The sequence below is a fragment of the Mobula birostris genome, chromosome 12, assembly GCF_030028105.1.
Source record: "Mobula birostris isolate sMobBir1 chromosome 12, sMobBir1.hap1, whole genome shotgun sequence".
Classification (NCBI taxonomy): Eukaryota; Metazoa; Chordata; class Chondrichthyes; order Myliobatiformes; family Myliobatidae; genus Mobula; species Mobula birostris.
Genome location: NC_092381.1, coordinates 24,325,680 through 24,339,809, shown reverse-complemented (window position 1 = coordinate 24,339,809; position 14,130 = coordinate 24,325,680). Strand labels below are relative to the sequence as shown.

The window sequence follows — 14,130 nt, the reverse complement described above, 5'->3', positions numbered from 1 at the left end:
GCCATGATGCACGAGCCAAGAATGGAAAACAACACTGATACTGATACAGATTTTGAACCCTTTATGTCAAGTGAACCTCACTGGATAATTCAATCTGAGCTAAATGACCTAGTCAAAGACTTGGTTTTGTCAAAGGCAAAGTAGAATTACTGGGTTCAAGACTGCAAGGATGGAATTTTCTGTCACGAGGCACAAAAGTTTCCGTGAAGGATTCAATATTTGTGACAGGTGTTTCCCAGGGTAACTGATGCCAATAAGGAAAGTATTTTTCTTAGTCCACAAGTCAAACAGGTCATCAATGACAGTCAACTCAAAGAACTTAGAGTTGAACCACAGAAAAATCACATGGAAGGCACTGAAGGATGTTGTTGAAACTACAGAGCACCAAACTACGTGGATCTGATTGACAACAGGCTTCAAGGTACAAAACCGTGAAGTGCAACATGTCACTAAAGATTCATTTTCTGCATTCCCACTTAGACTTACCCTGCACAGTCAGTGATGATCACGGTGAAAGGTTTCACCAGGACATTGTGATCATGAAGAAATAGTATCAGGGCAATTGGAATCCATCAATGCTAGCTGATTATTGTTGGACACTTAAGTGAGGAGTCTCAGACACTTAATAGAAATGAAAATGATCAAAACATTTTTAGCTAAGTTGAGCTATTGCAAAGCATCAGCACCATTAATGCAACTAAAGGCATTATATTCAACGCAAGCTAATTTTTTGTTCTTCTAATTCCTACATGATACAAGTAGTCTGAAATTATATTTGTGTTCAGCTTCAAGTGGTCTATCATAACCACAAAATATTTCTGAGGTAGCAACACTTCCAAAATATTTGCTGTCCATTGTAATGGGTTTGGGCTTTGGGCCCTGACTCTGGACTCGCATGGACCTCTGAGACCCTGGTGTCCCAGGCCACAACGACTCCTTTGGATCTCTACTATTGGTATTTGACCCTCAGGCTTCTACCTCTATACCTCTGGCCCATGATCGCTCAGAAAGGAGAAGGGAGATTCAGTATGTTATTAAGGAGCTCAGGCTCATGCATTGGGGCCATCCAGCAGCCCTGTGTAAGTGGTGGAAGGAGAAGATTAACTCTCAATGTATCCACTCACCCACCCATCAGCCATCTCCTTCCACATCTATGGAAGAGATTGGTTCTGACATTGGTCTCAACAATCACCACAAATCAGCATGGAGAAAGGCCTCTGAAGCCTCTAACGAACCTGTGCATTGGCTCCAGCAAATCACTTGGTGATGGAACCAGTCAGAATGCTGCCCACAGTACATCTGTAGAATTTGCAAGAATCTTTGGAGACATACCAAATCTCCTCAAACTGCTAATGAAGTGTAGCCACTGGCATGTGTTTGTCTTGATTGCATCAATATGTTGGGCCCAGGATAGATCCTCTGGAGTATTGATGGCCAGGAATTTGAAACTGCTCACTCTTTCCACGACTAACCCCTCAGTGAGGATTGGTGTATGTTCTCCTGACTTCCCCTTCCTGATCAATTTGTTGGTCTTGCTGAAGTTGCGTGCAAGCTATTTTCCATCTTGAGGGACTGCTTAAGATGATAAAGTGTTCAGATTTCCAGTATTGTCTGTATTGTGTGAAGCATGTGGCCAAGTGGTTAAGGCGTTCGTCTAGTTACCGCAAGGTCGCTAGTTCGAGCCTCAACTGTAGCAGCGTGTTTGTGCCCTTGAGCAAGGCACTTAATCACACATTGCTCTAGTCTGTGCGAGGAGTGGCGCCCCACACAGACTTCCAATCTGCGCCTTGTAAGGCATGAAAATACCCAACGCAGGCCTCTCATGGTCTGAGTCGGCATTCCCGTCCCTGTATTGTGTCCTTAGTCCAACTTTCAAAAATATGATTGGTAACACATTGCTACAGTTGATGACATTGGAAAAGCTTTACAGTGCAAGACAAATTAACCAAGGCGGCTCCAGTTAACAGCAAAATGCCCAAGCCAACTTGGTATTTATCCCAGGCTGCTACGGGAAGTAAGGGAAGAGATTGCTGGGGCTCTGACTGAGATTTTTAGTTCTTCATTGGACATGAGTGAGGTACCAAGCCATTGAGATTTACGGTGACTTGGGAAAAGTCTGGTAACCACAGGCCTGCTCGCCTAACGTCAGTAGTAGGGAATATATTGGAAAATATTCTGAGATACGACAGAAGGAGTGAATGGAGAACAAAAATGGGGAATAGAAAAAGAGAGAAGGAGACGGAAGGGGGAAGAAATTACTAAAGTTAGAGAAATTGATGTTCAATGGCCTTCATTGGTCAATGCAATGAACACAAGAAAAGGCAGGTTATGCTCCAATTTGTGAAACATCGTTCAGATATCATCAGGAGTACCACTTGCAGCTCTAGTCTCTGTATTAGAGGGAAGATGTGATCAATGTACTTTGTTACCTCTTCAAAATAAAAGTTCAGTCAGATTGATCAGACAGGATAAGAAGCAAGGGCATTTTTTCCCTAGGAATGGAGGGCAAGCAGGGATAAAATGATGAGGGGTACAGATGAGGGACACTTCAGGAAACTATCCAACATATCGTAGGTGGATAAAACTGGAAGCAGCAAGAGATTTAGAGGGGATTCACCGGCAGTGATAGTCGGCCGGTGGTGGACTTTGAGACGAATGGTCCTGAGATCGAATCCAATCAGCTCTATGCATGCTTTCCATCTGTGCTGGGTTGTGCAGTGGTCGAGTTAGCAACTCGGCCTTATTTAAAAAAAACATTCAAAGGCATGAAAAGGAACACCACCAATATGATGAGGACCTGGATTAACTTGCCAGAGAGAATGAAGGAAATAAAGTCCAAGGCCTGTCTGCTCTAGATGATCGTTTGAATTGCTTATACACAGAAACCTACAGGCTAAGTGCTGGAAGATGGAGTATGGATGAGACCGCACTGGGCATCATGGACGTGCTGGTCAAATGGTCTGTTCCATGCAGTGTGACACCATGGCACAAGGCCAAAACCAATCTACAATTATCCCCTCCCTATACATAGAACTAAACAATAAATCCAGAACCGAGAGAAGCCAGAGATGTTTCAAGTTTGGGACTTATTTTGTAAACCCTTTAGGAAAACATAACCTTCACATAATGTGATTTCAGAAGTTTCAGGCACCCCCTCAGTGTATAAGCAGATCACACAACAAAGCCATGGTGTTCCGCAAACTCTCTGATTCACCTTGTGAAGAAGATTGCATCTCCAGACAGCCCACGTCATTAGTGATTAGATTGACTTTCTATAATATCCTGAGATTTCAACATGATGTTCTTCTGGGTTTATTTATGAGGCTCAGTTTCAGCAATCATCATGGTTTCATGTTGTTTTATGAGCAAATTAATCAGTACTTGGAATAATTATAAAAGGCCAAGAACCTAAACAATTTAAAGCTCCATATTGTTGACAGGAAACATCCTGTTGAATCTCCTCTGCAGCCCTTCCAACACTCTCACATTTCTCCAGCAGTGTGGTAAACAGATTCATATATGTTACTCAGAACCATCCCCATTCCATACCACATCTCGTTGATTACATGCAGGAAATTGTGACCTCGAATTTACTGGAATCATCTTGTGTGTACCATTAGAGGTTTTGGATCATTGCATAAGCTAAACAATGATTATTTAATTGCAGATTATCTGTAACGCACAAAGCATTCATGTTTTACCATTTGGGATAGATCCATCTGGACTAGTGCCTGAATCATACACCAAGCATTCCATTTTATGGTTTTAACTCACTAGTCAATAGCTACCAGTAACATTAGTTTAATAATTTTGGGATAAATGCAAGTCTGAGGAAATGAAGTAAGGAACTGGGAGGTACTAGGTGGAAAAGATAAAGTGCTGGAGAAGACGGAATCCAATGGGGCAGGAGATTGGACTGCGGAAGAAAGGGAAGGTGGAGAGGCACCAGGGGGAGCTGACAGGCAGATGAGGAGTGGGGCAAGAGTGGGGAAATAAAGAAGAGAAAGGGACGGGGGAGGAGTAGGAAAAAATAACTGAAAGTCAAAAAAATTGATGTTCGTGCCATCAGGTTGGAGGCTACCTAGACTCCCTTCCGTCTCAGTCCTGAAGAACGGTCTCGGCCCGGAACATCTTCTGTCTACTCCTTTCCATAGATGCTGCCTCAACTGCTGAGTTCCTCCAGCATTTGGTGTTACACCCTCCAAGCTGAGAGTGGTCTCATTGTGGTAGAAGAGGAGGCCATGAACCGACATGTTGGAATGGGAATGCCACTTGCAGAAATAAGTGCCAGAAGGGAGATTATTGGGGAGGGACAGATGGACAAGGGAATCACGGAGGGAGTAATCCCCACAGAAAGCAGAGAATGGAGGAAGGAGATAAAGATGCGTTTGGTGGTAGGGTCCTGTTGAAGATGGCAGAAGTTTCGGAGAATGATGTGTTAGTAAGAGGAGAGGACAAGAGGAGATCTATCCCTGTTAAGGCAGCGGGAAGATGGGGAGAAACCGGACATCTGGGGATTGGAGGAGATGCAAATGAGGGCAGCATCAATGATGTAGGAAGCAAAAGTCTGTTCTTTGAAGGAGGAGGACGAAAGAGTCTCTTGTGCCAAGATGAGTCCACCCTTTGGGTAGAAGAGCAACACCTTATATTCTGTCTGGGTAGCCTCAACCTGGTGGCAGGAGTATCAATTTCTCCTCTTGTAAACAAATTTCCCCTCATCCTTCTTCCTCTGTTCCCCACACTGACTTTTTTCCCCTTCTTACCTGCCTATTAGTTCCCTTTCTCCCATAGTCCACTCTCCTCTCCTATCAGATCCCCTCTTCTTCAGCCCTTGACCTTTCCCACCCACCTGGCTTCACCTTTCACCTTCCAGCTTGCCTCCTTCTCCTCCCCCCACCTTTTTATTCCAGCATCTTCTCCCTTCTGTCTCAGTCCTGAAGAAGGGTCTCGGCCCGGAACGTCTCCTGTCTATTCCTTTCCATAAATGCTGCCTCAACTGCTGAGTTCCTCCAGCATTTAGTGTGTGTCGCTTTGGATTTCCAGCATCTGCAAACTTCCTCATGTTTATAAAGAGGCTTTGTTTGTGTTTGGGATGGAATAATAATGAAGAACGATTGTTTTTTCAAAATTCTTGTTTATGTTTGTGTTTGTTGACACAAGAGCCTGAAGATGCTGGAATCTGAAGAAGCAAGCAATCTGCTGGAGGAACTCAGTGGGTTGAGCAGTACTTCTGGGAAGGAAAGGAATTGGATCAACACCCTGCATCAGGAGTGGGAGGTGTCACACTAAATCGCTGAACCATTCTGCAGCAGACAATTCCTTTCCTCCCACAGACACTGCTTAACTGACTGAGTTCCTCCAGAAGATTTTTTGAAACTCCTGCCTATCTTTGTTCAAGAGCTTATGTTCAATTTGATTCTCTGTATTAACAACGCTAAAACTGGAGACCTCAGGAACGTGCCTACCTGTGGTGAGCTGCCCCGCTCAAATGAAATGTGGGCATTGTGGCAAAGCCTGCCCAGGGCTCAGAAAAATGAAAAAAAAATTCTTTTTTCCCCATCTGTAGTGGTACAACAGTAAGTCAGTAAAGATGAAGTGAAAGAATGCATTACCTCATTACCTCAAAATGCATTTTTTTTTCTTTTTTCATGATTTTTCTCTAGTTATTTTCTTTTTGTCCTGTATTATTCATTGGTATCCTACATAATTGGGAGTTTTGTCAATTTATACTATTTGGTTTTATAATTATTCATCTTAAGTATAACAATGTATTCCAAACAATTTTGTATTATTGCTATGTTATGTTTATATTTTATGAAACTAATAAAAAGATTGAAAAAGAAAGAAAGAATGCATTACCTCTAAGATCAGGCACTCTCTGCCACACATTGCCCTCATTTCATTGTATCCCACAACGGGCACTCCTCCTCATTCTTCACTTCCACATCATTTTGACTTTGAAGTTGCTAACAGCATGTCCTGACTCCTTAGTGAGTGATGTACCAGCAGTGTCAACTTCCCAAACTATGATAGGCAAGTCAAAGCTGATGATGGCCAATGCTACCAAAGTGGAGAGTCAAACTATCTGCTGGATCACACCAGTCCTGATGCAAGGTTTTGACCAAAAGCATTGATAAAACATCCTTTCCCCCATAGATGGTACTCAACCTGCTGAGTTCCTCCAGTAGATCGTGTGTTGCTCCAGATCCCAGCCACTGCAGTCCCTTGTGTCACCACAAAAGTGAAAACAGGCATCCTACAAACATACAGGTAAGGCACGGGGAAGGAGCAAGGCATTCTGGTCCTAGGGTCCGATCTGTTGTTCAATGAGATCATGGTTGATCTTCGGTCCTGACATCACTTCCTGCCAAATCCCTGTATCTCCCAGATCCTTTGATATGTGGAATATCAGAGAGAAGGTACAGAGCCTGAAGACTGAAGACCCATACAGAAGGTTTCAGGAACTGTTTTTGTCCAATTGCCATCAGATTTCTGAATAGTCCATGAACTCATTGACACTACCTCACTATTCATCTTTGGCACTACTTATTTCTTCTTCACTGTAACTTGTAGTAATGTTTATGTCTTGCACAGTACTGCTGCCATAAAACAACAAATTTCATATCTCAATGGTAATATACAGTTGTTCTGATTCTATCGACCTTGGTCTGAACAACTCAATGATGGTGCCTCCACACCCCTCAGGGCAGAGGTTCATCACTTCTGAGTGAGCACACCTCTCTTCATCTCAGTTCCAAATTGTCTACTTCCTGTCTGAGTCTGCAGCCCCTCGGTTAAGGGAAGCTTTCTCTTGGTGTCTACTCTGTTGAGCCATCTGAGAACTTTGATTGTTTCACAGATCAGCTCTTATCCAAACACTTAAGAAAGCAGTTTAAACTATTGTATCTCCTTGTGTGGTAGACATACCATCCCAATAACCAGCCTGGTGAATCACTGCTGTACTCCTATACCAGGTAGAGTACATCTATTTCTTAAGATAAGAAAACCAAACAAACAAAATTTTAAAGAAAGGATCGAGTGCTTTCCCAGCATATATGATGAATAAACTCTTCTTGGACTTCCAGCCTGGTATAAGTATCAATTAAAACTGATGTTTCAATGATAGTTCTGCCATCTTCCTCAGGGATGATGCCTGGACATATCTAGTCTGGAGGTATTCATACCCCTTAATCTGTCTCCCATTCCCCCCCCCCCCAGAATGGTTAGTCCTCATCCAATCAGATTTCCACTGTCCCACTTTGCAATCGAATTCCAGTTCTTACTTAGGGCAAGCCTTTGTCTTTATTAAAATTGTTTTCCTCTAGTTTTATTTCAATTGCTTCCTTCATCAGGCAGCCCCAAAAGCAATTGACGTGGCACTGTAGTTTTGTGTCATTGAAGTCAATCCTATGGCCATTGCGAATACAATGTTCTGCTACCATCGATTTCTCTGGGTAACCCAAACGGATACACCTCCTGTGCTCCTTGATGCGGGTTTCTACCATGCGTCCCGTCTGGCTAACATACTCTACTCCGCATTCACAGGGAATCCTGTGAACACCAGCCCAGCTGAGCCCCAGCTCATCTTTGACCAACATAAGCTGCGACTTGAGCTTCCTTATGGTTTGTGAATGTTATTAATCTGGAACTTCTTCAGGATCCTGGTGATCCTTCCAGAAACCATGGGAATATAGGGAAGACAGGTGGGTTCCTTCTCGTTGTTAGGTTTCCTGGCTTTTCAGTCAGCCCCTTTAAGAGCCCGATTGATTTCATTCACCTTGTAGCCATTCTATAGGAATGTCATGCGTAAGTGTTTTATTTCTTTAGGGAGGCTCTCTGGGTCCAAAATAGTTTTCATACTGTTAAAGTAGAAAGAACCGCTCTACATTGGGAGGCATGATGGCAACTGTTATTGTTTGTTGAGGTACGAGTCCATCTGAGTGGGTTTCCAAAAAAATGCCGTGTCTGAGGCTATTGTCCGGTTTCTGTTTTATTACAATGTGGAGGCAACCATTCTTCTCCATCTCAATCGTCAATTCAATGTTTGGATGTATGCTGCTCCAATGGTGGAGTGCCTGGAGTCCATGAGCCCACACTGTGAAGGTGTCATCAACGTATCTGAAAAAGTATTTGGGGCGCAAGGGGAATGAACTCAGAGCCCTCTCCTCAAAGTCCTCCATGTAGAAATTAGCAATCAACGGTGACAAGGTGACACAGTCACTCTGTCCATTTGTTCATTGTAGTTCCCTTTATAGAGGAAGTACGTCAATGTAAGGGTGTGTTCAAACCTTATCAACCCTTGACTGTAGGAGGACTAAGCTGTCGGTAATGGGAACTCTTGTGAACAGGGACACCACATTGAAACTGACCATTATGTCCTCCAGGTTCAGCTGAATGTTTGTTATCGTTTTAACAAAGTCCGTTGAATTTGTGATTTGTTGCTCAAAGCCCCCAACAAAGGGAGACAGGATGGACATTAAATGCTTAGTGAGGTAGTCAGTCGGAGAACCTATCCCACTGATAATAGGCCTCCGGGGGAACCCTCCTTGTGCATCTTAGGGAGCCCGTAAAGTCTTGATGGTACAGGTGCCAGAGGCAGAAGCGTCTTGCATATGTCTGCTGGCAATCCGGAGTTCTTCCGTAAAGCAGAAGTCATCCTTACAATTGAATCCATGGGATCCCGCTGTAGAACTCTGAAGGCGGGATCACCTAGAATCTGCTGGCCCTTCCTGTGGTATTCCTTCGAGGACATCAGGACCACTGCATTTCTTTTGTCCACTGGTAAAATCATGAAGGCCAGGCTTCGCCATTCAGGGCATAGACCCAGCGAGTTTCCCCGAGGAAGTAAGATGATTATGCATGATGTTTAGCACAAGCACCGTCACAAAGTAAGTTATTCACAGTGACGATTAGATCTCCTGCAGTCATGGACATATGTTCAGAGGGATGCAAGCACAGATCTGTTGGAACAATAGGCGAAGACTTGGAGCATCAGAACACACTCAAGAATTCCAAGACAGAGGTGGAGTTGGATATGGGATATAAGTCTGCAAAGACAAGGGCCTTGGAAAAAAAAAACTGTTGTGAGACAGGATGGTGAGAACAAGTGGTGGACAGGTGAGGGTAGCTAGCGGGCCTCATACCCCACTGAGATAGAGGCATGCCTGTTCTAGCAGGCAAAGTCAGCAAAGCCGAACTGGGAGAATGAGATCCGGTTCTGCAATCCTCCAGAGGGCATGGCGAGGCACAGAAAATGTCATGATCATCCAGTGCATCCAAGGAATGGTGAGGAAGAATGCTTGGCAAAAGACAAAAGGAAAGTTAACCACTCCAAATGTTAAAAAGCCCGAGGAGGTAGAAAAGGAAATTAGGTAGCAAACTGCTTTGTGGGGACAGGATAAAGTGCGTCAGAAGTGGGTCACATGGAAAGCCTACGAAACTAAAAGAAGATTCTAAAGGAAAAAGGTGACAAAGGAGACTAAGAACAGGAAAGGTGTCCAAGCAAATGCACACATCAAGACAAAACATTCACAACCTACTGGCAGTGATGGGGGAGGATGGGGCAGCCCATGTAGGAGCAGTAGTGCTGAAAACAAGCCCGAATTTCTTATAAGTGCCTGCCGGACACTATGGTGAATTCCCCAGTCCTTCTGCAGAGTTGTGCATTCCGATCTTTAGCATCAATCTTGCAGAGTTTCAATTGAACATCTTATTCGAACAACCATAACTCCAGTAGTGCAGAAATCTCTGCACCATACCCGAGTACTCCAGATCTCTGTACTCAGGTCTCCAACTCCCCAGACTTATCTCCTAGAGTACAACCCACCAAAGCTTCCATTATGAGGGATGATTGATAAGTTCGTGGCCCAAGGTAGAAGGAGTCAATTTTGGAAAACCTAGCACATTTATTTTTCAATGTAGTCCCCTCCTACATTTACACACTTAGTCCAGCAGTTGTGGAGCATACGAATCCCTTCTTTGTAGAAGTCGGCATCTTGGACCTCCAGAAAGTGGTCCACAGCAGGGGTGATTGATAAGTTCGTGGCCTAAGGTAGAAGGAAATGAGCTATTAACTTCAAACTTTCTGCATAATCACTCAAAGAGTTGAACTGTAGATGCATACAATCAGAGCTGTATAACTCATCTCCTTCTACCTTAGGCCACAAACTTATCAATCACCCCTGCTGTGGGCCACTTCTACAAAGAAGGGATCTGTATGCTCCACGACTGCTGGACTAAGTGTATAAATGTAGGAGGGGACTATGTTGAAAAATAAATGTGCTAGGTTTTCTAAAATTGGCTCCTTCTAACTTAGGCCATGAACTTATCAATTACCCCTCGTATTTCAGAATCAGACCTTATTCATGATGAAAAAAATACAAGCAAATATTGCAAAAGCCCTTTATATTCTTTGTCAGCATATTGCATAATATAAACTTTAGAGAGAGGGGAAAGCACAGAAGAAATTTAGCACCTCCCTGTTGACCATTACCAATTTTATTGATGCACAATGGAAAGCATCCTATCCAGATGCATCATGGCTTGGTACGGCAACTGTCCTACATATGATTCCAAGAAATTGCAGTTGCAGAATTGTGGCCACAACAGAGCATGTCATGGCAACCAGCCTCTCCTCCAAGCACTTTGTCTATCTATACTTCTCTTTTTTTTTGTAATTTATTTTTTATTGAATTTCATCATCAAACAACTACTTCTCATTGCCTCAGTGAAGCAGCCAGCATAATCAAAGACCCCACACCCACCCTAGGCATTCTCTCTTCTCCCCACTCCTGAAGGGCAGAAGATGCAAAAAGCCTAGAAGTACCAGGTTCAAAGACAGATGAGAAAGCCTGCAGATGCTGGAAATCCAAAGCAACCCATACAAAACGCCAGAGGACCTCAGCAGCTTGGGCAGCATCCATGGAAAGGAGTACAGGGTTGATGTTTCTCACCTAGATCCTTCTCCAGGACTGAGGCAGAATGGTCTTGGTCCTGATGAAGGAGCTCGGCCCGAAACGTCGACTGTTTACTCTTTTTCATAGATACTGCCTGAGCTGCTGGGGTTCTATGTGTGTTGCTTTAGGTTTAAGGACTGCTTCTACAGATTGTTTTAGAGTATTAAATGGCCCCTTGGTCCATTACGATGGACTGGATCTCACCATCTCTCCCCTTGATCTCACAATCTCTCATTATGATCTTGCACATTGTTTATCCTGCACTTCCTCTGTCGTTTCTACACTTTTCTCTACTTTAGTCCTATCCGTGTAATGATTTGATCTGTATAAACAGTATGCAAGACAAGCTTTACACTGTATCGCAATCAATAATATTAATAATAATGCACTATTGCTATCCCATGACCCCAATGAGGCGATACCTTTTTCATTGTTCGATCCACCAAGACTATCGACGTTTGGGGCACTGGAGACCCCCTCATGCCCACGCCGCCACTTGGCGCGCTTTTCTAAACGTGCCTCACCCGGCACCTTTTACGTGGCAAGCCTAGACCAGGGCAAATGAGCCATTAAAATCCAAGTGCAATATAAGGGATTACATGTGATAGATTCCTGTAACAGGCGCTACTAATAGCTGAGAGCTGATGGTTCGAGTTCTTGTTTGCCTTGGTAAGTAAAACATCCTTAAAAAGCCAGCGGTTTCAGCCCCTGCCAGGCTTTCAGAGTTTCCGTTCCAAGCCGAACCTATTGCTGAGCGAAAGAGCTATATACCTTTGGCCTCTTAGTTACGGATCTCTCTGCTAAGTGAGCACAGCTTGAATTAAGTAAACATTATACGAATAAACAAACATTTTCTGCAGAAGTAGAAACGACAAATGACGGAACGCCCACAGAGGTTGTGATTAACTCGCCGTGGCCCAGCGCCCCTCATTAAAGCACACACTTGACCGTATAATCGGCTTTTCACTCACTCGCCTCTCCTCCAGGGCGGCCCCGAGCTCATTAAAACAAAGACCAAGAGAAATCCTGACCGCCCTGAACCTGCTGCAGTTCAATAGTGTATCCTGAGATCCGAAATCAGTTCCAGCGGCGGGGACTCGCTCTTCGCAATTAACTTGAGTTTAAGAACACGATTTAGCTATCATTTCGCTCCCGGTTTGTGCCGGCTTAAGACACTGAGATAATAAGCAAACTCTGGAACAAAGAAGCGGGGCTCGATGAGGAGGGTCCCTGCCAACAATTCGGGTCATACTCACCTCGTACTGGCCACAGCAGGACATCCCGAGGCCCGGGAAGGTTTGAGCAGCAGCTGTCAATCCCGATTACCGACAGAGCGAGTGAAGTTTCTCCTAAACTTGCTGTTGCTGTTACCGCCGCCACTGCCCCTGCTCACCTGCACGGCAGGGGGCGATGGTGAGCTCAACGAGCTTCTACCCACCTTCACCACCTGGAGTACAAAGTACAACATGGAACACCCCATCTACAATCCATTGCTACTCCTTTCACACACCAGCAGGCGAACCAACCAATTCCTGTCGGTTTGCAGACACAGTTCTTTTGATTACATTGTTGATTTCTTGTATAAGGAATGAATAATAAACTAATCACAATGAAGTTTAGATTCATTGACAGAAGGTTTTGGAATTGGGATTGGTATACTATTATCGTCACGTGTGTGTGTGTGTGTGTGTGTATAACGTTTGTTAAAAACTGCAGTCTCATGACATAGAGACCCTTCCCACCCTATTCATTATATGTATATCATATAGAATCACTTAGAATAGTACAGCACAATACAGGCCCATTGGCCCACAATGTTGTGCTGACCATCAAACCCTGCCTCCCATATAACCCTCCACCTTAAATACCTCCAGATACCTGTCTAGTAGTCTCTTAAACTTCACAAGTGTATCTGCCTCCACCACTGACTCAGGCAGTGCATTCCACGCACCAACCACTCTCTGGGTAAAAAATCTTCCTCTAATATCCCCATTGAACTTCCCACCCCTTACCTTAAAGCCATGTCCTCTTGTATTGAACAATGTTGCCCTGGCGAAGAGTTGCTGGCTATCCACTCTATCTATTCCTCTTAGTATCTTGTACACCTCCATCATGTCTCCTCTCATCCTCCTTCTCTCCAAAGAGTAAAGCCCTAGCTCCCTTAATCTCTGATCATAATGCATACTCTCTAAACCAAGCAGCATCCTGGTAAATCTTCTCTGTACCCTTTCCAATGCTTCCACATCCTTCCTATAGTGAGGTGACCAGAACTGGACACAGTACTCCAAGTGTGGCCTAACCAGACTTTGATAGAGCTGCTTCATTACATCACGACTCTTAAACTCTATCCCTCGACTTATGAAAGCTAACACCCCATAAGCTTTCCTAACTACCTTATCCACCTGTGAGGCAACTTTCAGGGATCTGTGGACATGTAGCCCCAGATCCCTCTGCTCCTCCACACTACCAAGTATCCTGCCATTTACTTTGTACTCTGCCTTGGAGTTTGTCCTTCCAAAGTGTACCACTTCACACTTCTCTGGGTTGAACTTCATCTGCCACTTCTCAGCCCACTTCTGCATCCTATCAATGTCTCTCTGCAATCTTCGACAATCCTCTACACTATCTACACCACCACCAACCTTTGTGTCGTCTGCAAACTTGCCAACTCACCCTTCTACCCTTTTATATATATAAAATGAATAGGGAGGGAAGGGTCTTTATGTCATGAGACTGTGCAGTTTTTAATCAGACATAAAACCTTCTGGAGTCTGTCCTTTGACCTTTGAACCACCCACCCAACCAAAAGAAATTCCCTCCCACCAGGTTTTCTGGCCTTTATCTACAACTCCATTAGCTACTGGGCCTTCACACTTTGAAAGTCCTTCCAACCCATGCTCTTGACACTTGAAATTTTCCCTGTACACAGAGGTGTGTTAAAGTGATGGTGGGCTCAGTTACATTGAGACAGGAAACTCACCCATGCTGTGCAAGGTTTCCCAGCAGAAACCGCCTAGGGGAAGGGGCATTTTCTCTTTGATCTCCCACCACTGCATATAAATCAGGTAGGTCACAGAAGAGGAAAGGACATAGAACACAGAACAGTACAGTCCCTTCGGCCCACAACGTTGTGTCGACCCTCGAACCCTGCCTCCCATATAACCCCCCCACCTTA

General features: G+C 44.2%; 1 protein-coding gene across 2 annotated transcripts in view; it reads right to left on the bottom strand.

The window, feature by feature from the left end:
• Window positions 1-12,317, bottom strand: part of LOC140205797 (choline transporter-like protein 3) — a 159,434-nt gene extending 147,117 nt beyond the window's left edge. Inside the window, exon 1 of one of the 2 annotated variants that reach the window (XM_072273486.1) lies at window positions 12,212-12,317. In XM_072273486.1, the coding sequence (XP_072129587.1) occupies window positions 12,212-12,235 (24 nt within the window). In that variant the 5' untranslated portion in view covers window positions 12,236-12,317. Of the gene's footprint in view, window positions 1-11,377; window positions 11,431-12,211 lie in introns of those variants that run through there. The other variant, XM_072273487.1, reaches the window with a different exon arrangement.
• Between the last annotated feature and the right edge of the window lie 1,813 nt (window positions 12,318-14,130).